This window comes from Magallana gigas, chromosome 7, assembly GCF_963853765.1.
Source record: "Magallana gigas chromosome 7, xbMagGiga1.1, whole genome shotgun sequence".
Classification (NCBI taxonomy): Eukaryota; Metazoa; Mollusca; class Bivalvia; order Ostreida; family Ostreidae; genus Magallana; species Magallana gigas.
In genome coordinates, this window is record NC_088859.1 from 25,100,725 (window position 1) to 25,119,158 (window position 18,434).

General features: G+C 33.9%; 2 protein-coding genes across 8 annotated transcripts; one reads left to right on the plus strand and one right to left on the minus strand.

The window, feature by feature from the left end:
• Positions 1-1,493: 1,493 nt before the first annotated feature.
• LOC105348982 (E3 ubiquitin-protein ligase TRIM71) lies at positions 1,494-6,989 on the minus strand. 2 transcript variants are annotated; one of them, XM_066066872.1, is made up of 2 exons: positions 6,896-6,989; positions 1,494-3,600 (listed from the first exon to the last, which is right to left on the minus strand). In XM_066066872.1, the coding sequence occupies exon 2, from the start codon at positions 3,598-3,600 to the stop codon at positions 1,882-1,884; it is 1,719 nt and encodes a 572-aa protein (XP_065922944.1). In that variant the 5' UTR covers positions 6,896-6,989; the 3' UTR covers positions 1,494-1,881. The 2 variants fall into 2 exon arrangements, with proteins under 2 accessions (XP_065922944.1, XP_065922943.1); XM_066066871.1 differs by lacking the exon at positions 6,896-6,989 and adding an exon at positions 5,285-5,387.
• A 6,062-nt stretch (positions 6,990-13,051) lies between these two features.
• On the plus strand, positions 13,052-16,288 carry LOC117684365 (uncharacterized). Of its 6 annotated transcripts, none has more exons than XM_066066618.1 (6): positions 13,052-13,134; positions 13,874-13,954; positions 14,417-14,473; positions 14,797-14,871; positions 15,071-15,238; positions 15,455-16,288. In XM_066066618.1, the coding sequence occupies exons 1-5, from the start codon at positions 13,078-13,080 to the stop codon at positions 15,221-15,223; spliced, it is 423 nt and encodes a 140-aa protein (XP_065922690.1). In that variant the 5' UTR covers positions 13,052-13,077; the 3' UTR covers positions 15,224-15,238; positions 15,455-16,288. The 6 variants fall into 6 exon arrangements, with proteins under 6 accessions (XP_065922690.1, XP_065922693.1, XP_065922689.1 ...); XM_066066617.1 differs by having other exon boundaries at positions 13,092-13,210; XM_066066619.1 differs by lacking the exon at positions 13,052-13,134 and adding an exon at positions 13,218-13,367 and having other exon boundaries at positions 15,455-16,283.
• Positions 16,289-18,434: the final 2,146 nt, after the last annotated feature.

Here is an 18,434-nt window from a genome sequence, read left to right on the forward strand (position 1 = left end):
TAAATCAAGTTTATATATAATTACTGCTTTGTTGGTCTTTTTGATATTTTTTCATCCACTTTATACCTTTTATATATATTTATATAACCTGCCTCCCACCTGTACCCACAATTATTGTAAAGTACTGTTAAATTGTATGCTATGGCAATGTATGTAATGTATACGCCAATAAACTACTACTACTACTAAAAAAAATGTTTAAACAAGAATGGTATGGCAATATTCAAATTCTTACTCCATGTGGTGTGTGTGTGTGTGTGGGGGGGGGGGGGGGGGGGCAGGCCTTCCCCGATGCTACGTATACCTGTTAAAAGTTTTATAAGGCTGTTAAAGTATTTCAGAATTGATAAAATTGTTACATTTTTTATATTTCAAAGAAATAAAGGAAATCGATTTCCCTCTTGTCAATTTCCACGAGAAAAAATAATGAGACTAATCAATAAACATCACTGCTGTCGTTTTTTTTTGTTTATGGTACATGTAGTAATGTTTAATTTTCATTAATTAAAGGATCTGTCTGTTAAGAAATACATGTGTCCACGCAATTTGAACTTAATTACATGTGTCTTTTACTAATTAACAATTTGTTTGGTCAATAGTCATGGACTCATTAACAAAAAAAAATTGTTAATTAGTAAAAGACACATGTATTCTAAACTTTGTTATCGATAAATCGTTTATTCAGCATTATACAGCTTTCCAACTCCATTAATTAAGACATAAGAAACGTGTCTTTATTTATAACATTTTGCCTAAGATTTGATGTTATGCTGTAAGTTCAATTTTTACACGTTTTAATATTTATTTACCTCTGTCCCAGAGACTTAAATAATCAGAATTCAGAATATATTCCAAAATTTCTTGTACGTGTAATTAATAATGTTCATTCTAACTGGCCAGACAGGCTGATCCGATTGGTTAGAAAACTTTAGGCTCGTTATCCCGTATTCATTTTCGTGGGGTGAATGGAAATAATAAGTTGCAGAAATCAATAACAATGTCATGTTGTAAAATTTGAATTTACCGGGTGGCAGTAAATACAGAATTGACAATATGACAATTCCTTTAAAAATGTTTGCACAACTTCATCACACTTAGCGGAATAAAGTTTGACACGATTTTAAAAAAAAATCTATTAAAAGGAATGATTAAGTCATAACGGGGTTATCTCTCTTACAAGAAAGTCTGTGTCCCTTGAAGCACAAAAAATGGATATCACATAATTTTCATTCAAATAAATTGACTTGCTCTTATCTCTTAAAACCCGGATTTAGTGAAAAAAATTGGAGTGGTGAGATCGAGAGGTGGTGGAAATAATTTGCCATACAAACTTCATAATTTAACCTTTAGCTTTGTTTAAATAAATAAAAAATAATCAGACTTAATAACAATAATAAATCAATAAATAAATAAGGCAACATATTAAGGTGAGAAGGGAAAATCTGAAAACCTGTGTCTCACTTATCGGTAGAAAGATTACAGTATACATGTAATTGGAGAGTATGTCAAATTAGCCTTTATTATTCCATAAGTTTACATGTGGCCAGTATAATAGTACCAGTAATATAAAAGACTACTAAGGTCTATAATATTTGCACAAAAATCAAGAATATATTGTTTCATTTTGGATAAATCTTTTCCTGCCCACCAAAAATATCTTTTTATTTTTTTTTTAATGTACATAAACTAGTTTTTTAAGTTTAAACTATATGGAACATGACAGTACCAGTAATTTGTACTGTTTTATGAAATAAGAATAATTGAATACACATTTACTTATAATATTTACAAATATCAAAATACGTGTAATTTATCACACAAAATCCAGTTAATTAACAATATATTATTCCTTTCTTGCACATTGTCAGAACCAGATAATTATCACTGTAGATAATTGTACACTGCCACTGTGTTGGTGTCAAGTTGTCCCACATGGAGATTGTTTTCATCATCCAGACACAGACCACAGGGATATATACCTTGTTGTGGTGTGAGTAGTAGAGATAAGAACTGGCCGTCCTGATCCATGATGGTAACTATGTTGCTGCAACCATCACAGACAATGATGTGACCAAGGAGATCAGTACAGATACCACAGGGAAGAAACAATGACCCCTGACCTGTGTAGGAAAACCTATATTTTCCTGATTTATTCACTGCCACTACAGCTCGTTTGTCAAAGTCTGATGTACAGATATCACCATTGATGTTTTCTGTGATGTAGTGTGGATCACTATACAGTTTCTGTCCTTTGTTGTCCCTCTGTATGTTCTGTATTTCTTCTCCTCTCTTGTTGTACCTGGTGGCTTTAGCCTTTCCATCCTTTATCATCCCCACCAGTATGTCCCCGTTGATGTGGGAGGAGTGTATACTTATTGGTTCCCAGTCTACTGTTTTAATGAATTCAGTCATTGTATTATCCTGTGTTATCATTTTGATGACTTTTTTGTGTTTGTCTGTAAAAATCAGATCCCCGTCCTGTGTGACTGTGTGGTAGCCATATTTATCACTGCTTTGTATCTTCTGTAGCTGATTTCCCTGTAGATCTGTATGGACAAGGTTACCGTTATTATTACTTGCCCAGAGTCTGCCTGATTTACCTAGTGATATATGCCATACACACTTAACACCTGGTACTGTGTACTCCCTGACCTTGGTGACAGAGGGAGACAGAGACAGTGTTTGTTTCATGTCAGATTTCTCTCTGTCTTGTTTCCTCTGTTGTTCTGTAGGTTTCAACTGTGTAGAGACGGTCTCCATGGGATTTATTTCTCTGACCTCTGGTTTAGTGTCAGGAACAGTTACTCTACCCAGTAGTTTGGAGACATTCTCCTTGCTGTATTGACCAGCAGTAAATACTGGAGGGACTGGTTTGGTGGTGACTGGTATAGGATCTATTTTAAGATTCTTTGTAATTTCGCTCATCAGGATTTGAAGATTTTTAGAAAAAAGGTAGCCATGGAACTTTTTGACATGTTCGTTAATATAAGAAATGTAATCATTATACTTTTTCTCTTGGGCATTTAATAGCTGAAGGAGAGACTTTTCTTGCTCATTGACTTGTTTTATATTATCTGATGTCACGGCATCCACCATACTTTTAAGAGACTCTGCTGCGGCCCTTATGGTTGTGCGTAAGCTCTCCATTATCTTCTTTATTTCTGTAGAATCATTTTTTGTGGATTCAAGCAAATCCTGTGAAGTTGGGAGGAAATATTCTTCAATTTTATTGATTTCATTCAGACAGATGGCACATTTTTCTGCATACACTGTTTCTAAATCTATAAATGTGTGTCCACCATGGTCTTTGGTTGCACATTTTGAACATACTGGAACTTGGCATTGCTCACAAAGCATGTCTACATATCTGTTTACATGGGTTTGGCATTTTACTTCAGGAAGTTGTCTTTTGCGTTGGTGGTAAGGGGCCACTTCATGGTTCTTGGTTTCCAAGCTCTTCTGATGTACATCTCTGCATTGTTCACACAATGGTCGGTGACAATCATTGCAGTAAAACTGACAGTTTTTCTCACACTCTTCAGTACCACACACCAAGTAGTGCTGGGCTGTGAATGGTATTTGGGATTTGGAAATTGCCATCTGTAAAGATTGTTTATTGAAATTAAGTTCTACAGTTAAGAATTGCATGGATGATAGTTCATGTTAGTCGTTAAGAAGAGAGTTTGGATATATTATATTTAGGTACTGAGGAACCATTAAGAATTCTTGGTGGCTCAAGGGTTTATTACTCCATACATTCCAATATATTATAAATCTTTGTTGTTGCATAATAAAGGTACTAATGTAGTGTATAGACAATTAAACTCTTGTAATGTAATTCCTACTTCCATATCCAAGTGGGAATCAGAGTTAGTTCAATATGGAGCCAACATATGTGTTAATGATGCTTTTAATGTATGCTTTAAAACAACCAAAGACACTCAGCTACAATGGTTACAATTTAGATTACTTCATAGAATTCTACCTGTGAATCATTACTTAAAGAAAATTAAGGTGGTGTCCTCTGACTGTTGCTCATTTTGTAAACATGAAGTTGAGACAATTCAGCATGTCTTCATAAACTGTGAAAAAGTATCCACAATATGGAGCAACCTAAGCTTGCATATTTACCATGCAACGTCCTTAAGACTTGGTTTTAATGTAGTTAATATTTTGTTTGGTGAACTTCCAATGTCTAAAAACAACAAAGTTATTAATTTAATTATTCTATGTTCGAAACAATATTTGTTTACTTGTTTAAAAAAAAGGCAAACTGCCATGCCTTTCTGGACTTTTATCTTATTTATTTAACAAATACAAGGTTGAAAAATATATAGCTTGTAAAAATTTTGAAATGCAAAAATTTGTCAATACCTGGCAACCCTGGTATTCTATCTTTGACACTATGATTCAATCTTAGTCATGTTATTTGTCTTAATTAACACTTTGTTCATTAATTACCAATTTATGTGCTTTCATCCGTTCTAATATTCTTACTCTTTTATATTTACCATATGATTTTTTTGTTTTTGTTTTTCTTTTGTTTTTTGTTTTTTTTGGTTTAATTCTTTTGTTATTTTTTCAATTTAAGCAGCCTCTACCAATTAGATTGAGTGTGAGAGAGTGAGCATGCGTGAAAGAATATTTAAAAAACTGTATTGAATTTATTTATTATGTTTCTTGAGAGTAAAATAAATTAAAAAAAAAAAAAAAAAAAAAAAAAAAAAAAGAATTCTTGGTGGCTCAAATTAAAAGGATTTTTATAGGTACATCAGTACCCCTAAACTACAAATAAACACCCCAATGATTTATGAAACCCAGTTTTTATTTTATTTCTTTGAAAATCCACGTAAATCAATAAAAATACATCTACAAAAACCTTATTATTCAGTGGTTTGAACAGCAAAGGAAAAAATCTATCCATAGTTTTATTTTTTCATCACGTGGAATAAAATAGCAATCATTAATGGCCTTTTTTTGCACATTGTCTGCTAATTTATAGCATGTTTTCATTTTTGAAGCTGAGAATAATTTGTTAAATATATATCATAGATATAGTGTTTCCACTTTAAAATTTATCTTGTTAAGAATTGATCAACCTTGCTTTACATTTAAAAAGAAAAACAAACAAAATGACACATAAACCAACATAATATATTCCCAACATGCTTTTTTAACATTTAAAATTTGAGCTGTTTCATAGGTATAACCAACCCCCCCCCCCCACCATAATTTTTTCCCGTCTTTTTTTAAATTATTATTTCCGATCTCTTAGTACACATACCATATGTTAATTGAAAATCGCCTAAATATTACGACTTTGTGGTAGTTTCTATTCACAGAGACTGGTTTCCCTTATATCAGTTATGAGGCGGGGTACATGCATGCATTCATGTCCAATGCATATTTCTTTTTCGATATCGTCAACATCGCGATGTATACAATATTGATACGATATCGATTTTACATTGTCAACATTGCCGATATTTCTTTGCCGTTAACATCGTCGACATCGCAACGTCGACAATGTTGAACCGATATCGAGTTTTCATTGTCAACATTGCCGACATTTCTTTGCCGTTAACATCGTCGACATTGTCGACATCGCAACGTCGACAATGTTGAACCGATATCGAGTTTACATCGTCAACATTGCCGATATTTTTTTTCTGTTAACATCGTCAACATTGTCGACATCGCAATGTAGACGATGTTGAACCGATATCGAGTTTACATCGTCAACATTGCCGACATTTCTTTGCCGTTAACATCGTCGACATTGTCGACATCGCAACGTCGACAATGTTGAACCGATATCGAGTTTACATCGTCAACATTGCCGATATTTTTTTTCTGTTAACATCGTCAACATTGTCGACATCGCAATGTTGAACCAATATCAAATTTACATTGTCTACATTATGGATATTTCTTTCACGTTTACATTGTTAACATTGTCGTTTTAAATTTGTTATTGCTTTTTGTTTACAAATACAAATTACAAATGCATACATCCATTTCCATTTTATTAACGATTATTACACAACTTGAAAGCAAATATATCATTTACATTTTAAATTAAATACATCGATCTACAATACATCTGTCAATTTATTCATTATGATTATTACCACCAATAATGTTTAATTTCACTTACTTATCTTCTTTGATTCTTTTCCTGTTTCTTACCAACCTATCATTATTATACATTTCTGAAATTTTCAACATAAACAAGTTGTACTTCCCACAGGACATGTGTTTCGTTGCAAACTTAAACTTAGCCACAAACTGAAAAGTTTGTTCACATGCTTCCGTGTTAATGTGTTTGAACAAATCATCAGTGTATGGGTTGACATTTCTTCTACACCATTTATCAACATGATTTGCAAAATGCATTTTGTCAACAACAATGCGTAGTGTTGTCAAAAATTTGGAGTATTCACTTTTCTCTGCCCTGATCGGATTCATTATGAATTTTTTTAGATGACAAGCATCGTCATAGGCAAGTAAATGTGGAAAAATTTCCAACACCTTTGCCAGCCAAATCAAAAAGATGTAGACTTGGGTCAAAGACTCACATCCGTACAACTCTCTCATGCCGTTAATAATACCGCAGTTATATACAGATGCACACACTCCTGCACTTTTGAACTTTTGGAGATGACCATTTTCTTTAAGGGTGTTACATTCAGAATCTTCCTCTGTCTTCGCTCCTTCAGTTGGTTTCTGTCAAAAAGTTTTTAACTTTAGCATGATCCTTCGTCCACGTCCGAACACCAGTTACTAAATTACGGAAGTCGCTCCAAAGATTGACTTATAGTTATTCTACTTCAGTTATTACACAATTCGATATGTAAATTGTTCTTTTCTTATTATAAAATACATAATTCTTTACCTGTGTAATGGACAAAGTTCATACGACAGACATTGGAATGCAAGATTTAAACGAGACTTTACGAGATTAGTAATTTACTTCCTTGATATGGCAATCGCAACTTCTCGGGCCTTTCCGGCAGGCTGTTTTTCGGGAAAGGCCCGAGAAGTTGCGATTGCTCGAGTGTTTTTCCGAGCTTGCAGGAAAGGCCCGAGAAGTTGCGATTGTTGATATGGATTACATGACATTCAGAGAGAGAGAGAGAGAGAGAGAGAGAGAGAGAGAGAGAGAGAGAGAGAGAGAGAGAGAGAGAGAGAGAGAGAGAGAGCATATAAACTTCATTAGCATTTTTGTGGGCCGTAGTAATTTAATTGCCATCACAGAGCTATATATAAAGCTTTGCATCCAACCCCCCCCCCCCCTCGAGATTCCATTGTTAATCGAGAAGGGGTAGGCTGTAGGTTTGTACCATGTTTAAAGAAACTATCAAGTAAACATTGGCGTTTCTGGAATTTTAAAAATTTCATTTTTATTTTTATGTTTATATTTTGTGATTTCTCTGAGGAAGTAAACTATATTTTTCATCATACATAGATCAACACCGGTAGTTTTTTCTGTAATAAAAGTTTACCCTATATAATATTGCAATAACTTTATAACATTAGGCCTGTATTATGGGGCAAATTTTACCAGAAACGAGTGACCGTTATTGACACTGGAATCTACAACGTTCATTTTTTAAATTTATTCATCGATGAATTATTGATTTTTTTATCAATATTTATGGAATCGAATGTTCATTGCCAATTCATAAATTAATAAAAAAAAAACACCAAAAAAACCACCACGTGATATAGATACTCTAGCCTTATTTCTTCGTTGATTTCATTTGTTTTACCTCGGATTTAATAAAAAACGAAATAAATAGATTAAAAATATACTCGTATATGCAAATTCTTCTAGTAGCTATAGTATTTCATTTGAGTACTCAGAAAAACAATTATGTATCGTCTCAAAATGATTTTTATCTCAAGATGAATAATTCAATTTTTTAAACACTTCCAACCGTTTTACATATTCAGTTTAGGTCTAAAATTGGAATTTGTCACATTATCATTCAAAATGTTAACAGAGGCTTTGTTTAAACAGTAAAGAATTGTAAGCTCTGTAACTCGCCTATAACTCAACAAACGGGACTCAAAGTTTGGTTGCCTATTAAAACTGCCTTTCTGAAGCATTGTAAACATTAAAATCGGAAAAATAATTTTTGAACAAAATCGTGACCATGCCCTTTTATAGACTATGGTAGAGACAGAACAACTGTAAATGTACGATGTAAAAGTGAAGTTTATCTAAAGCATATTTCATTATTCCATGGTTGTAATTTATGCATACATTTGTTTAGTTCAAATAAAAAATGCCAATCTAAACCATCAAACAAAAGCATGCTATGTTAGCTTACAGCTTTTATAGTTGTAAATGCAAAATATATTGAAAAATATATCAAAAAATTGTGAAATATTAAAAAAAAATTGTAAAATTACATTTTTCCATCTTTTCAAAACCACACTCTTTTTTAATTTACATGTGTATTTAATTGATATATATATATATATATATATATATATATATATATATATATATATATATATATATATATATATATATATATATATATATATATATATATATATATATATTCGACAATAAATTACAGATACCGTTGTGTCATAATATAGGCCTTCGATTGTGAACTTAAAATTCCAGTCAAGATAAAGACCACTTGTCACCAGGAACAAGTGTACAAAAAAGGAGACCACTGTTCAAATAAAAAACCTTCAGATACAACGCGTCAACGTGGCGCGCTAACTTAGATGATTGACTTATTATAACTTGATTTTCAGAGCTAATACGGTTTTTTTTTTCATTTTTTTTCTTTTTTGTCATTCTGATCCTTGTTTCTCATGATAGGTTTCTCAAGATAAAAAAAAACGGCATTTAGTTCTTGAAAATTATAAACATTTAACGAAGAAGTCTATTAATTTTCTTCTTAACGGGATTGTTGTAACAGCAATGTGACATCGGCCTGTCTATTTCATTGCTGGCCAATCAGCAATGGTTCTCTGAAATAAAGATTCGTCTCTTTCCCGAGTTTTTGCTTCCACCACTTTTTTCTTGATATTTCGATAATCATATTAAATACCTTTGTGCTCAAACAACGTTCATCCACTAATAGGAAAAATGTCCAGATTATCTGTTTTAAAACGCCCCTCTACCGCTTCAAGTTTGAAAAAGAAAGTATACCGGTATTTTGCATTACATCAGCCATTAACAAGCCCGGATGATAACGTTGAAAAATTGTGCGAGGTAACCCGAGTACTTCCAAATGGAGAAAAGATGAAAACATTTCCCATTATAAATCTCCGTAAGAAATTTGTTTTCGTTCCTGTGAACTTTTATGAGTGAAAAACGATAATTGTTCAATGAATATATCTTGGATAAATTCCATTTTATTGATTTCAACTGTATTTCTTTCACAGGTATGTGTGTTTTTATAAAAAAAAAATGATTTATCATCAAAAAGTGATGGAAGCAATAACTTGGGACAGACTATAGCTTTTGAGCTTATACCACGCAATCGGTTTTCACTTTATACCAGCGTCATTTTGAACTTACATCAGGTACCGAAATTCTTAGGTCTTTGTTAAAATGGTGAATACTGTGTCACTCAGATCTTTTTACACTTCACTTCTGTTGTAGGGGCAATTTTTTTACAACCTTCTGATAATGCTGCTATGAATAATTTTGTTAATGCTTTCTCATGGAAATTCCACTTTTTCAGTATCTTCTCATTATTGTCCATTGAAAGTTCTTAATTCTTAGATGTTTTGTACTAAAATTGGTTTAAAATGAAGGTGTGTTTAAGAAAACATTTCACGACAAATGCCTGACAAGTTCACGTGATTCCCATGTTCAGATTCATGAGCTAAATGACGCTTTCTTTTTTATGTTCTATCATTTTCGAGGTATCGAGAGTAAAATACAATAGATGATGAATAACGGGACCGCAGTTTGACTTCGAGGGATCAAGGGTTTCGAGAGATAAAGAGTTCGAGAAATCAAGGGTAAATTTGCTTAGTTATATCAGAGACATAAGTAATTAGTTATTTACGTCTCTGGTTATATAGGGGGAAAATCGGGACCCTAGACTCACTTCGAGCGTTCGAAGTTCGAGCCATCAAGAGTTGCCTTGTACTTGAAAGAGTCAAAAATATTTTAAACTTCCATTTTATAGATAAACATTTTTCCCACTTAACAAGTTTATCAATCGTTGTAAAATAGAATAAGTTCAGTTTATTCCACTACAATTCATTTATAGTTGTCATTTTGGAGAATTAAATTGGACACGAATATCTTAAAAGGTTCCGAATATCGGCTGCAATCTCAGATCACTGAGAGGATAAAGAGACCTAGTTTAGTTAGTGACTATAACTCATTTTTAGAAAACACTTGCCTATAGTCAAGTAAATCACCTGGGTTAACCTTTCTTGCCAGCGGCTGATAGCTGTGTATTCTGGAGTCAGCAGAAGTCCTTTACCTGATTATGTTAACAGTCCTAATTACTGTTCAAATAGCCAAATTTATCTTTACGTGACACAGGCACCTGACGATATAATTTTTAAATGAAAAATACATGTATTTCCCGGCTACTAACTTAGTACGAAAGGCACGCCAGATAAATGCATGTGATGTATCATAACGCCAGATGCCTACATCCCTATAATAAAGAATAAGTCTTATCCATGTTTCAATATATTTGCCAGCCTCGTGTCACTGATGAGCCCCAGTTCAACTTCTTTAGATGTGGAAGTATGGCTAGCGAAGATGTTCATACAAAATGAGTAACGCGCGTTAGCGCGTTATGAAAATTTGTGTGCACACACCGCTGCAGTTATGAGACGATATCTTTCAGAAGAATATAATGATTTATTGCTTATATTTTTAACTTCTTGCCTTGTCTGCAAATGTGATTTATACCTTAATAATTTAATTCTGGTTGTAACGCACTTTCTGATTGGCTTAAAAATTATTTTATATCATATAAAGAATGTTGCCTACGCCATAGTAAGACTAACGTCAAAAACGTATCAATACGCCCGACGTTACGTTTGAATTTTGTACAATTTTACGTCATTTTAAAGGCCAAATGACCGTTTTTATCTACAATGAAGAGTAAAAAAATTAAATTATAAGCAATGAATTCAATATTTATTAGTTTTATACGATATAAAATGGTTTGAAACAGTTTACGCTTATAATGCGTAAACTGCCCCAACCAAGGTTATACTCGTATAACTTGGTTAAAAGAATTTTATATACTGGTAGCCAATGAATAAAAAAAAAATTGATACCTAAAATTTTCCATAAACACCTTCATGGAGAATGGATGACTTACCGTTTATTGGAAAAATAACGGAAATATTGAGTAAAACAAAATGGAATCTTTTATTTTTTTCCTTTTCACAACATTGCAAAATTTGTTACATAGTGAACTTTGCATCAAGTGTTCGAAATCTCTCTGGGGTTTTGCAATATTTATCTTAAAGATTTAAATTTGATTTTTTTTAAACTGTGATAGTCTGTAGCTCCCGGTCTGGAAAAAAGTCTGGAAAAAGTCGGAGTCCCAGGTCATCCATCTGAATTTTTTTCAGACCGGGAACCACAGACCTGCAGCTAGGTGATTTTATGTTGCTTTCTTGTCCTTATTGAAATCAAAAAGCGTCAAATACCATTTTGAACGAAACTCTCTTTTCTTCCTTAATATCGTGATCTTTTTTCGTTCTTACTTTAAAAAAAAGAACATTAGCGAATGCAGCAGAAGTAGGGAAGAATGGAGAAGAAAAAAACAAATAAACTTTAAGTTTCATAATGTAAAAGAGGAACAAGAAATAATAAGAAATGGAGAAAAACAAGGCTCAGTAACAGTCTGTACATGTGCTTTTAAGGTATGTTAATAACTACTGTATTAAACAGTAAACTTCATAACCTTTTTCACACATTCTATACTCTGTCCCGAGATTTTGCTTCCACCACTTTTTGCTTGATATTTCAATAATAGTAAATACCTTTGTGCTCAAATTACGTTCATCCACTAATATAAAAAATGTCCAGATTATCTGTTTTGAAACGCCCCCTCTACCCCTTCTGGTTTCAATACACATCCCGAAATTGAAAGTCTACGGAGATTTTGCATTGCAACAGCCATTAATAAGCCCGGATGATAACGTTAAAAAATTGCGCGATGTATTCCGAGTGTATTCCGAATGGAGAAAAGATGTAAACATTCCCCATTATAAATCTCCGTAAGGAATCTGTTTTCGTCCCTGTGAATTTTTTTGAGTGGAAAGGGATAATTGTTCAATGAAGATATCTTGGATATATTCCCTTTTAACGATTTCAACTGTTTTTCTTTCACAGGTATGTGTAATTTTATTAAAAATCATAAAAAAGCGATGGAAGCAATAACTTGGGACAGACTATAGAGTTATATTTGCATATCCATTGTTCTTTCCCACTGTAAGCCCATACGGAGGAGCTGCAATTATTTCTCTATAATCGCAATTGCTCTGTCAGTATACTATGACGTCATAAAGGTGTAACGTTATATATACTTTTCCATGACGTTATAGATTTAAACCACTATACGATACATCATGTGTTTTTCTCCAACTCCATTAAAATTGACGTATTTACATGTAATATTAAAACATGTTTTTGATAACATTTTAAAGGAATTACTGTTATAACATATCATTGATTCTATGTAAATTAAAAAGATACATTACAGTCTGAATGTTTACTTTTGATGTAATAGCTAAATGTCAAGGTCTAGGCTAATACAGGGTATCTGCGAGTGGTAAAATGCAAATATAAGTAATAAACAACGATTATTTAGTGAACATGGCGTTATGAATAGCAACTGCTCTGCTGGCATATTTTCCATGATGCGCTAGCGCGCATCATGGAATATGCCAACAGAGCAATTGCTATTCATAACGCCATGTTCACTAAATAACGTTGTTTATTTCTTAAATGAATTTCAATGTGATGATTTTATACTTTCTATTCAACATTATAAAAATAAAGTGCGCCAAAACAAACGCGATATTCAATTTATTTCATGACGTAAAATTTTATGATTAATGACTCAAAAATCAATTCATCGACTTTGCAACAGGGATTATGCTATTTGGTGGAAGGTATGTTAAATGTGTGTGGCGTATGAATTATCCCCGGTATCCAGTGTATGACGTCGTTAAGGGTAACGTCATCGCTGTAGGTATATATACCGTTACGTTTTGGTTACCGCGTTAGTTACTGAATTTGATCGGTGGCGATCAGACGTGTTTTTACACAGAGCGCAAAAATCAAAGAATTCACTATGAAAAGAGAGCGATCATCCGAAAGAAAGAGCAAGAGCTCGTCAAAGAGGGTAATGACTCTCAGAATCAACTGTTTTTAACACATGAGCATTAATTTAACCTTTTATAAGGCGAATTCTTCTCCGCACGATGCTGGATGCCATATTTGTCCAAAATGTCGCCATGATGGATGTCAAATTATCATTTACTGAAGCAGCATTTCTCTCATATCACGACGTCCAATTGATATCAAATGATGCAATTGCCTAAAATAGTATACTTTCAAAAAATATTTATTAAGTAGAATCTATATAGGTCTAAGACCTAAATAGTCAACATGATTGGCCATATATTGGCGCGGGGGGGGGGGGGGGGGGATGACATAGAATGGATAATATGGTTCAGCAGTGCGATACTTATCTTTTGTCATAGAGATAAAAAGATGAAAGACACATTTAATTTTAATAGATTAATTTATCATTCATGTCCATTTTCCAAACAAAAGCTGAATAGAAATATATACAGGTTGGATTGATTTAAAAAAAACAATATCAATGTAAAATATTAAAAATTTCAGCACAGCATAGATGCCTCATCTAATCAATCCAATGAGAGACAGTGGTATGATGTGTTGCTGGAACTCCACATCAAATCTAGTGTGAGTACTCGTGTAGTCTGGACAGATTAAAAAAAAATAGTCATGACACCCCCGCTCCCACCCAAGCACATTATCAGTTGTAGAAAACTATAAAGTTATGCTTTGTCCCTCAGATGGAGGGTCATTTTATTTTAACAACTATTTTTTTTCATTTTTTATATACTATTTATTATTTTAACAACTATTTTAACAACAGCTGTAATTATATTAATATTAACTATAATACACATTACTCTATGAAATACATAATGAATTTGGATTGTACACTGTACACAATATGACTTATTGTTTAAAATTCAATGTTAATTCTTTAGTAAAACAGTGTAACAAAATGTCCCTCTCTCTGTCTCTCCGTCTATCTTTCCTTTGTTTAAAGTCCTTCTTTTCCCCTATGTCTGTGTACTGTTTCATTCTCTCTCTCCTCTTTTATTCTTTCACTCTGTGCTTTATTGTGTCCTACAGCAACAGCCATCTTTTGTCTCCTTCCGTCATGCATGGAAAGAGCACATGAATGACTATGTAAGACTTTCTGAGATTTGTGATCATTTCTCATGATTGTTGACCTCATATCAATGTTCTAAGATCATCTCTACCACAACTTATTACTAGTTGACTTGTCATAATCCATCAGTTTTGCATTATTTCAATTGGCATATGATTCTCTGAAAACTAGCAAACCAAATTTATGTTTATAAAGTTTTAATAATGATAACTTGACCTAAGTAAATGCATCAATTGATAAAAATGCAGTGTCAATTTAAAAATACACAAATTTTAAAATATGTGACTCAGTGTATATAACAAAGAGAATTTCACCTCATTTTGTTGGTTTTGGTTTACAGTACAAACTGACGAGTGCAATCAACAAGTCAGAAGACAGAAGGGAGTTGCCCACTGTCCCGCAACCCACCCACACTGTATGTAGTAACAATAATTGTAGTCATATTCATAATTAATAGTACTATCATAGTACTACCATGGTATACATGTATATTATAATATCAACTGCATGTAATGCAGGTATTCATGATTGGTATTGTTTAGATAGGGTGTAATATGAATTGGAGAACTTCTCAAAATTACATATTTAAAGTGATCATTCTCTTCTTTGAACAGATTGAGTGGCTGGCTCGCACCCGTTTCAGACATCGCTCCATGCACCTCAATGTTCCGCAGCAAAAGAAACTGCCCCAGCAAAGGAAGCACAAGGTTGCCAGGAGACGGTGTGTGCAGCATTCTGAGCTTGATACCTCCTTCATTGTCTACTAAAGGAGGAACTCATGTGTAAGTATAGATGTACTAAAGTTTGTCTGTCTGTGTGTCTGTGACCTTGATAAAAAAATTTTTAAAGGTCAAGGTTTAATTCTGATGGTCATACAGGAAATTAATATTAAATTATTAACAAGTGAATAAGAATTTGATTATGTGTTGGGCACTGAAAGTTTTCAAGATAATTTTTTAATGGTTCTTATCTTGCCTTCTTTTTTCTTCTCTTTTCAGCAATAAAGCTGTGGTACCAATACGGGTAGAAAGTGCTTTGATCATGTGAACCACTGTGCTTGCATAAGAAAAACTGTCGAAAAGACTTGTCTTGTGGGAAAATTCAGAAAACTCGGTGCTCTCATACCGGTATTCTGTAGCGTTTCTGTACATGTATTGACTGGGAATCAAGAGGCAGTACTTATTACTAGTGTATAAATCCTAGAAGGATTTTATGACACTTATAACACAGAAGAATTAAGACAACTGTCAAAGATATTTTTTTAGTTCTGCAAGTGTGCTGGTTTGTGTGGACACTGAGACTTTTGATCAGTTTGATGGACACTCCGTCCAGTTTTAGTTGTATATTATATATACATGTAAATATTGAGATCTGTCATATATTGACAGAAATGTTGTGTACAACTGTAATCTGTATATTATATATACACATGTAAATATGTAGGAATGATCTGTCTGTCATATTGACAGTTATTGTACACGGTGTAAAATGGTGTATGCTTCAATAGAAATTGGGTAGTTGTCATACAGATAGGTTGAGTCATTATAGTATAGTAAATGTTGCAATTAGATCTTCATTAAGTTAACGTAGATCTAACTTGCACTATAACTTTTTTTTTTTGCAAAGTTCAACTTTTCACAGCATTAGGATTTGGATAAGATACGTCATGTATATTATAAGGCATAATTAGAGAGAGACTGACATACCCTTGGTACATTCCTGATATGAGGCAGGGAAAGGTGGTTTTTATCTTGAGGGCAGGAGGGGGGGGGGGGTGTTTGTACCCTAGTGGTTAGTTTTACACTGGTACTCTGGTAGTAATGTTTTTGGGGTTAGACAAGGCTATAGTTTAATTTTTTCTGATACATGTATTATGTTTGTGGGGTAAACCCCCTCTGGGAATTTTTTTTACACTACTGCTCTGGTAGTGTGTGGTTACTTGCATTGTTTGTTTGGTTTTTTTTTACTTCAAGAATGAATGATTTGCATTTGATAAAAATAAAAATGAATTTCTGAATCAGTATTTTGTCATTTTAAAATGTGTTGTATGGTACCTGGAGTCTCCTGAATATATGTAATACACTTAAACTTAAAACTTTAACAGAGTGCTTAGATCACAAATCAATAGTACAGCTGATCCATTTTTTCTGTTAGATTTTAAAAAGATATGAATATTTCCTCAATATTGGACTCTTTAGAACCCCGAAAGGTATGGTATGACTAAAATTGAAATTTTTTGTAGCAAATTGCTTGATATATGATTACAAATGAGAGCTGTCCTCATTTTCAGAGAGGCTCAATTCTATGTAAAAGTTGCCCACTACCCAACTCCTCAGATTGTGTTTTTATGCTTGCTACAAAACAATTTTTCTCCATATTATACAGTCATTTATGAGATGAAGTATTATAAGTAGGGTAAACTTTTTCTTGTTTTACAATTGACCATGAATCATGATACCAATGTTACTGTTTATATTGCACTGTGTTGGTCCCATGCTTTGTCTTGATTAATTGTCATGTCATATACTTATGTAGTGTTTGTGAAGTCATTCCACTTCCTAAACAGTAAACAGGCCATGATGTCATCTAGCGGGGGCCCCTGCACATGCAGGTGGACCAGAGACCCCCCCCGTTCTCTAATAGCAGACGTCAACAGTGGATAGACTACAGAGCTACCGGTATATGTATTGATGTCGGTGAGTCTAGTACCCCTGTTTAAGTATACAAACACTATATTTGCACCCAATTCAAAGCCCAAGACTCCAATACATACCGATATTGGCCTTAGTATTTTTTTTCTATAATAGTCTTTCAATTGAAGTCACTCCACTCTATCCCCAAGGTTTAGGGGGATCTGAGGCCCCCCATTTTAGTCCCTCCCCCATCCCATGCCTGTTGAGCCTGTACAGCCCACATACCAGCCCTTGGTAGCACACCTGCTATTTCTCCACAACTACCCAAGAGTAAGCGTGTGTATATCAGCAGGTTGATTGGCAACACTTTTCAGGCAGTTGATTTGCAACCCCAGGTCTCATCCAACAATGCCTCCCCTCCCCAAAAGTATAGAAACACTGTGCCAAGTAGTAGACCCATCATGCTGTACACCACCACCATATCCCCCTCCTGGGAGGGAGAACGTTGCCATTAGATTTCAAGTGTCAGTAGTTCAGACATCACAGGGAATGGGAACAAGTACTGCTTGTGTCATAACCCCTTGTTGTTGTCACCCAGTAGCATAGCCACAAGAGGATCGATACATATATATTATTATAACAGTAACTTGATCCAAAGAGTCAGATCACGTCGAGTTGCCAGGCGTGGATCATCAGATCAAACAAGACGCGAAGCATCAAGTTTAATCTGATGATCCGCGCCTGGCAACGAGACGTGATCCGGCTCTTTGGATCAAGTTACTGTCATAATGATAAATTTATTTTATACCCTTGTCCATTTAAAAGTTTTAATTACAAAACTATCTTTTTAATGTTTACTTACATAACAAAGCTATTTTGAAACAAACTCTTTTAAAACGTGCTAAAGTACAGACGTTATGTAATGTATACTACATCATTAGTTTCAAAGAGTGGCGATTCAGAATCGGAAAACCACAGTGTGGGGATCTGGAAAATTGGATCACACTCTGTAAAATCGACAGTACCAAGACGGGAAAATTGATGGGTAAATAATAAATTGCTGAACAGGGAGGAATATTAATGTTACCAGTATTTTACTGGCTGTCCTGACCCATCACCTAAGGCCCCTTCCAGCTCTATCAGCATTGGGGTAAGAATATCACAGGTTCTACCACAATCTCGTGAGCCTTTGCCAGAGGAATCTCATCTCCCACTTGATCATGTATACACCCCTGAACCCTATTCACATGAGCCCCTTCCCTGGAAAACAAAAATTTCAGGTTAATAACGTGTAAATCCCTGCAGCCTCCTATAGCCCAATGAAATATATGGGGATACCCAGTCT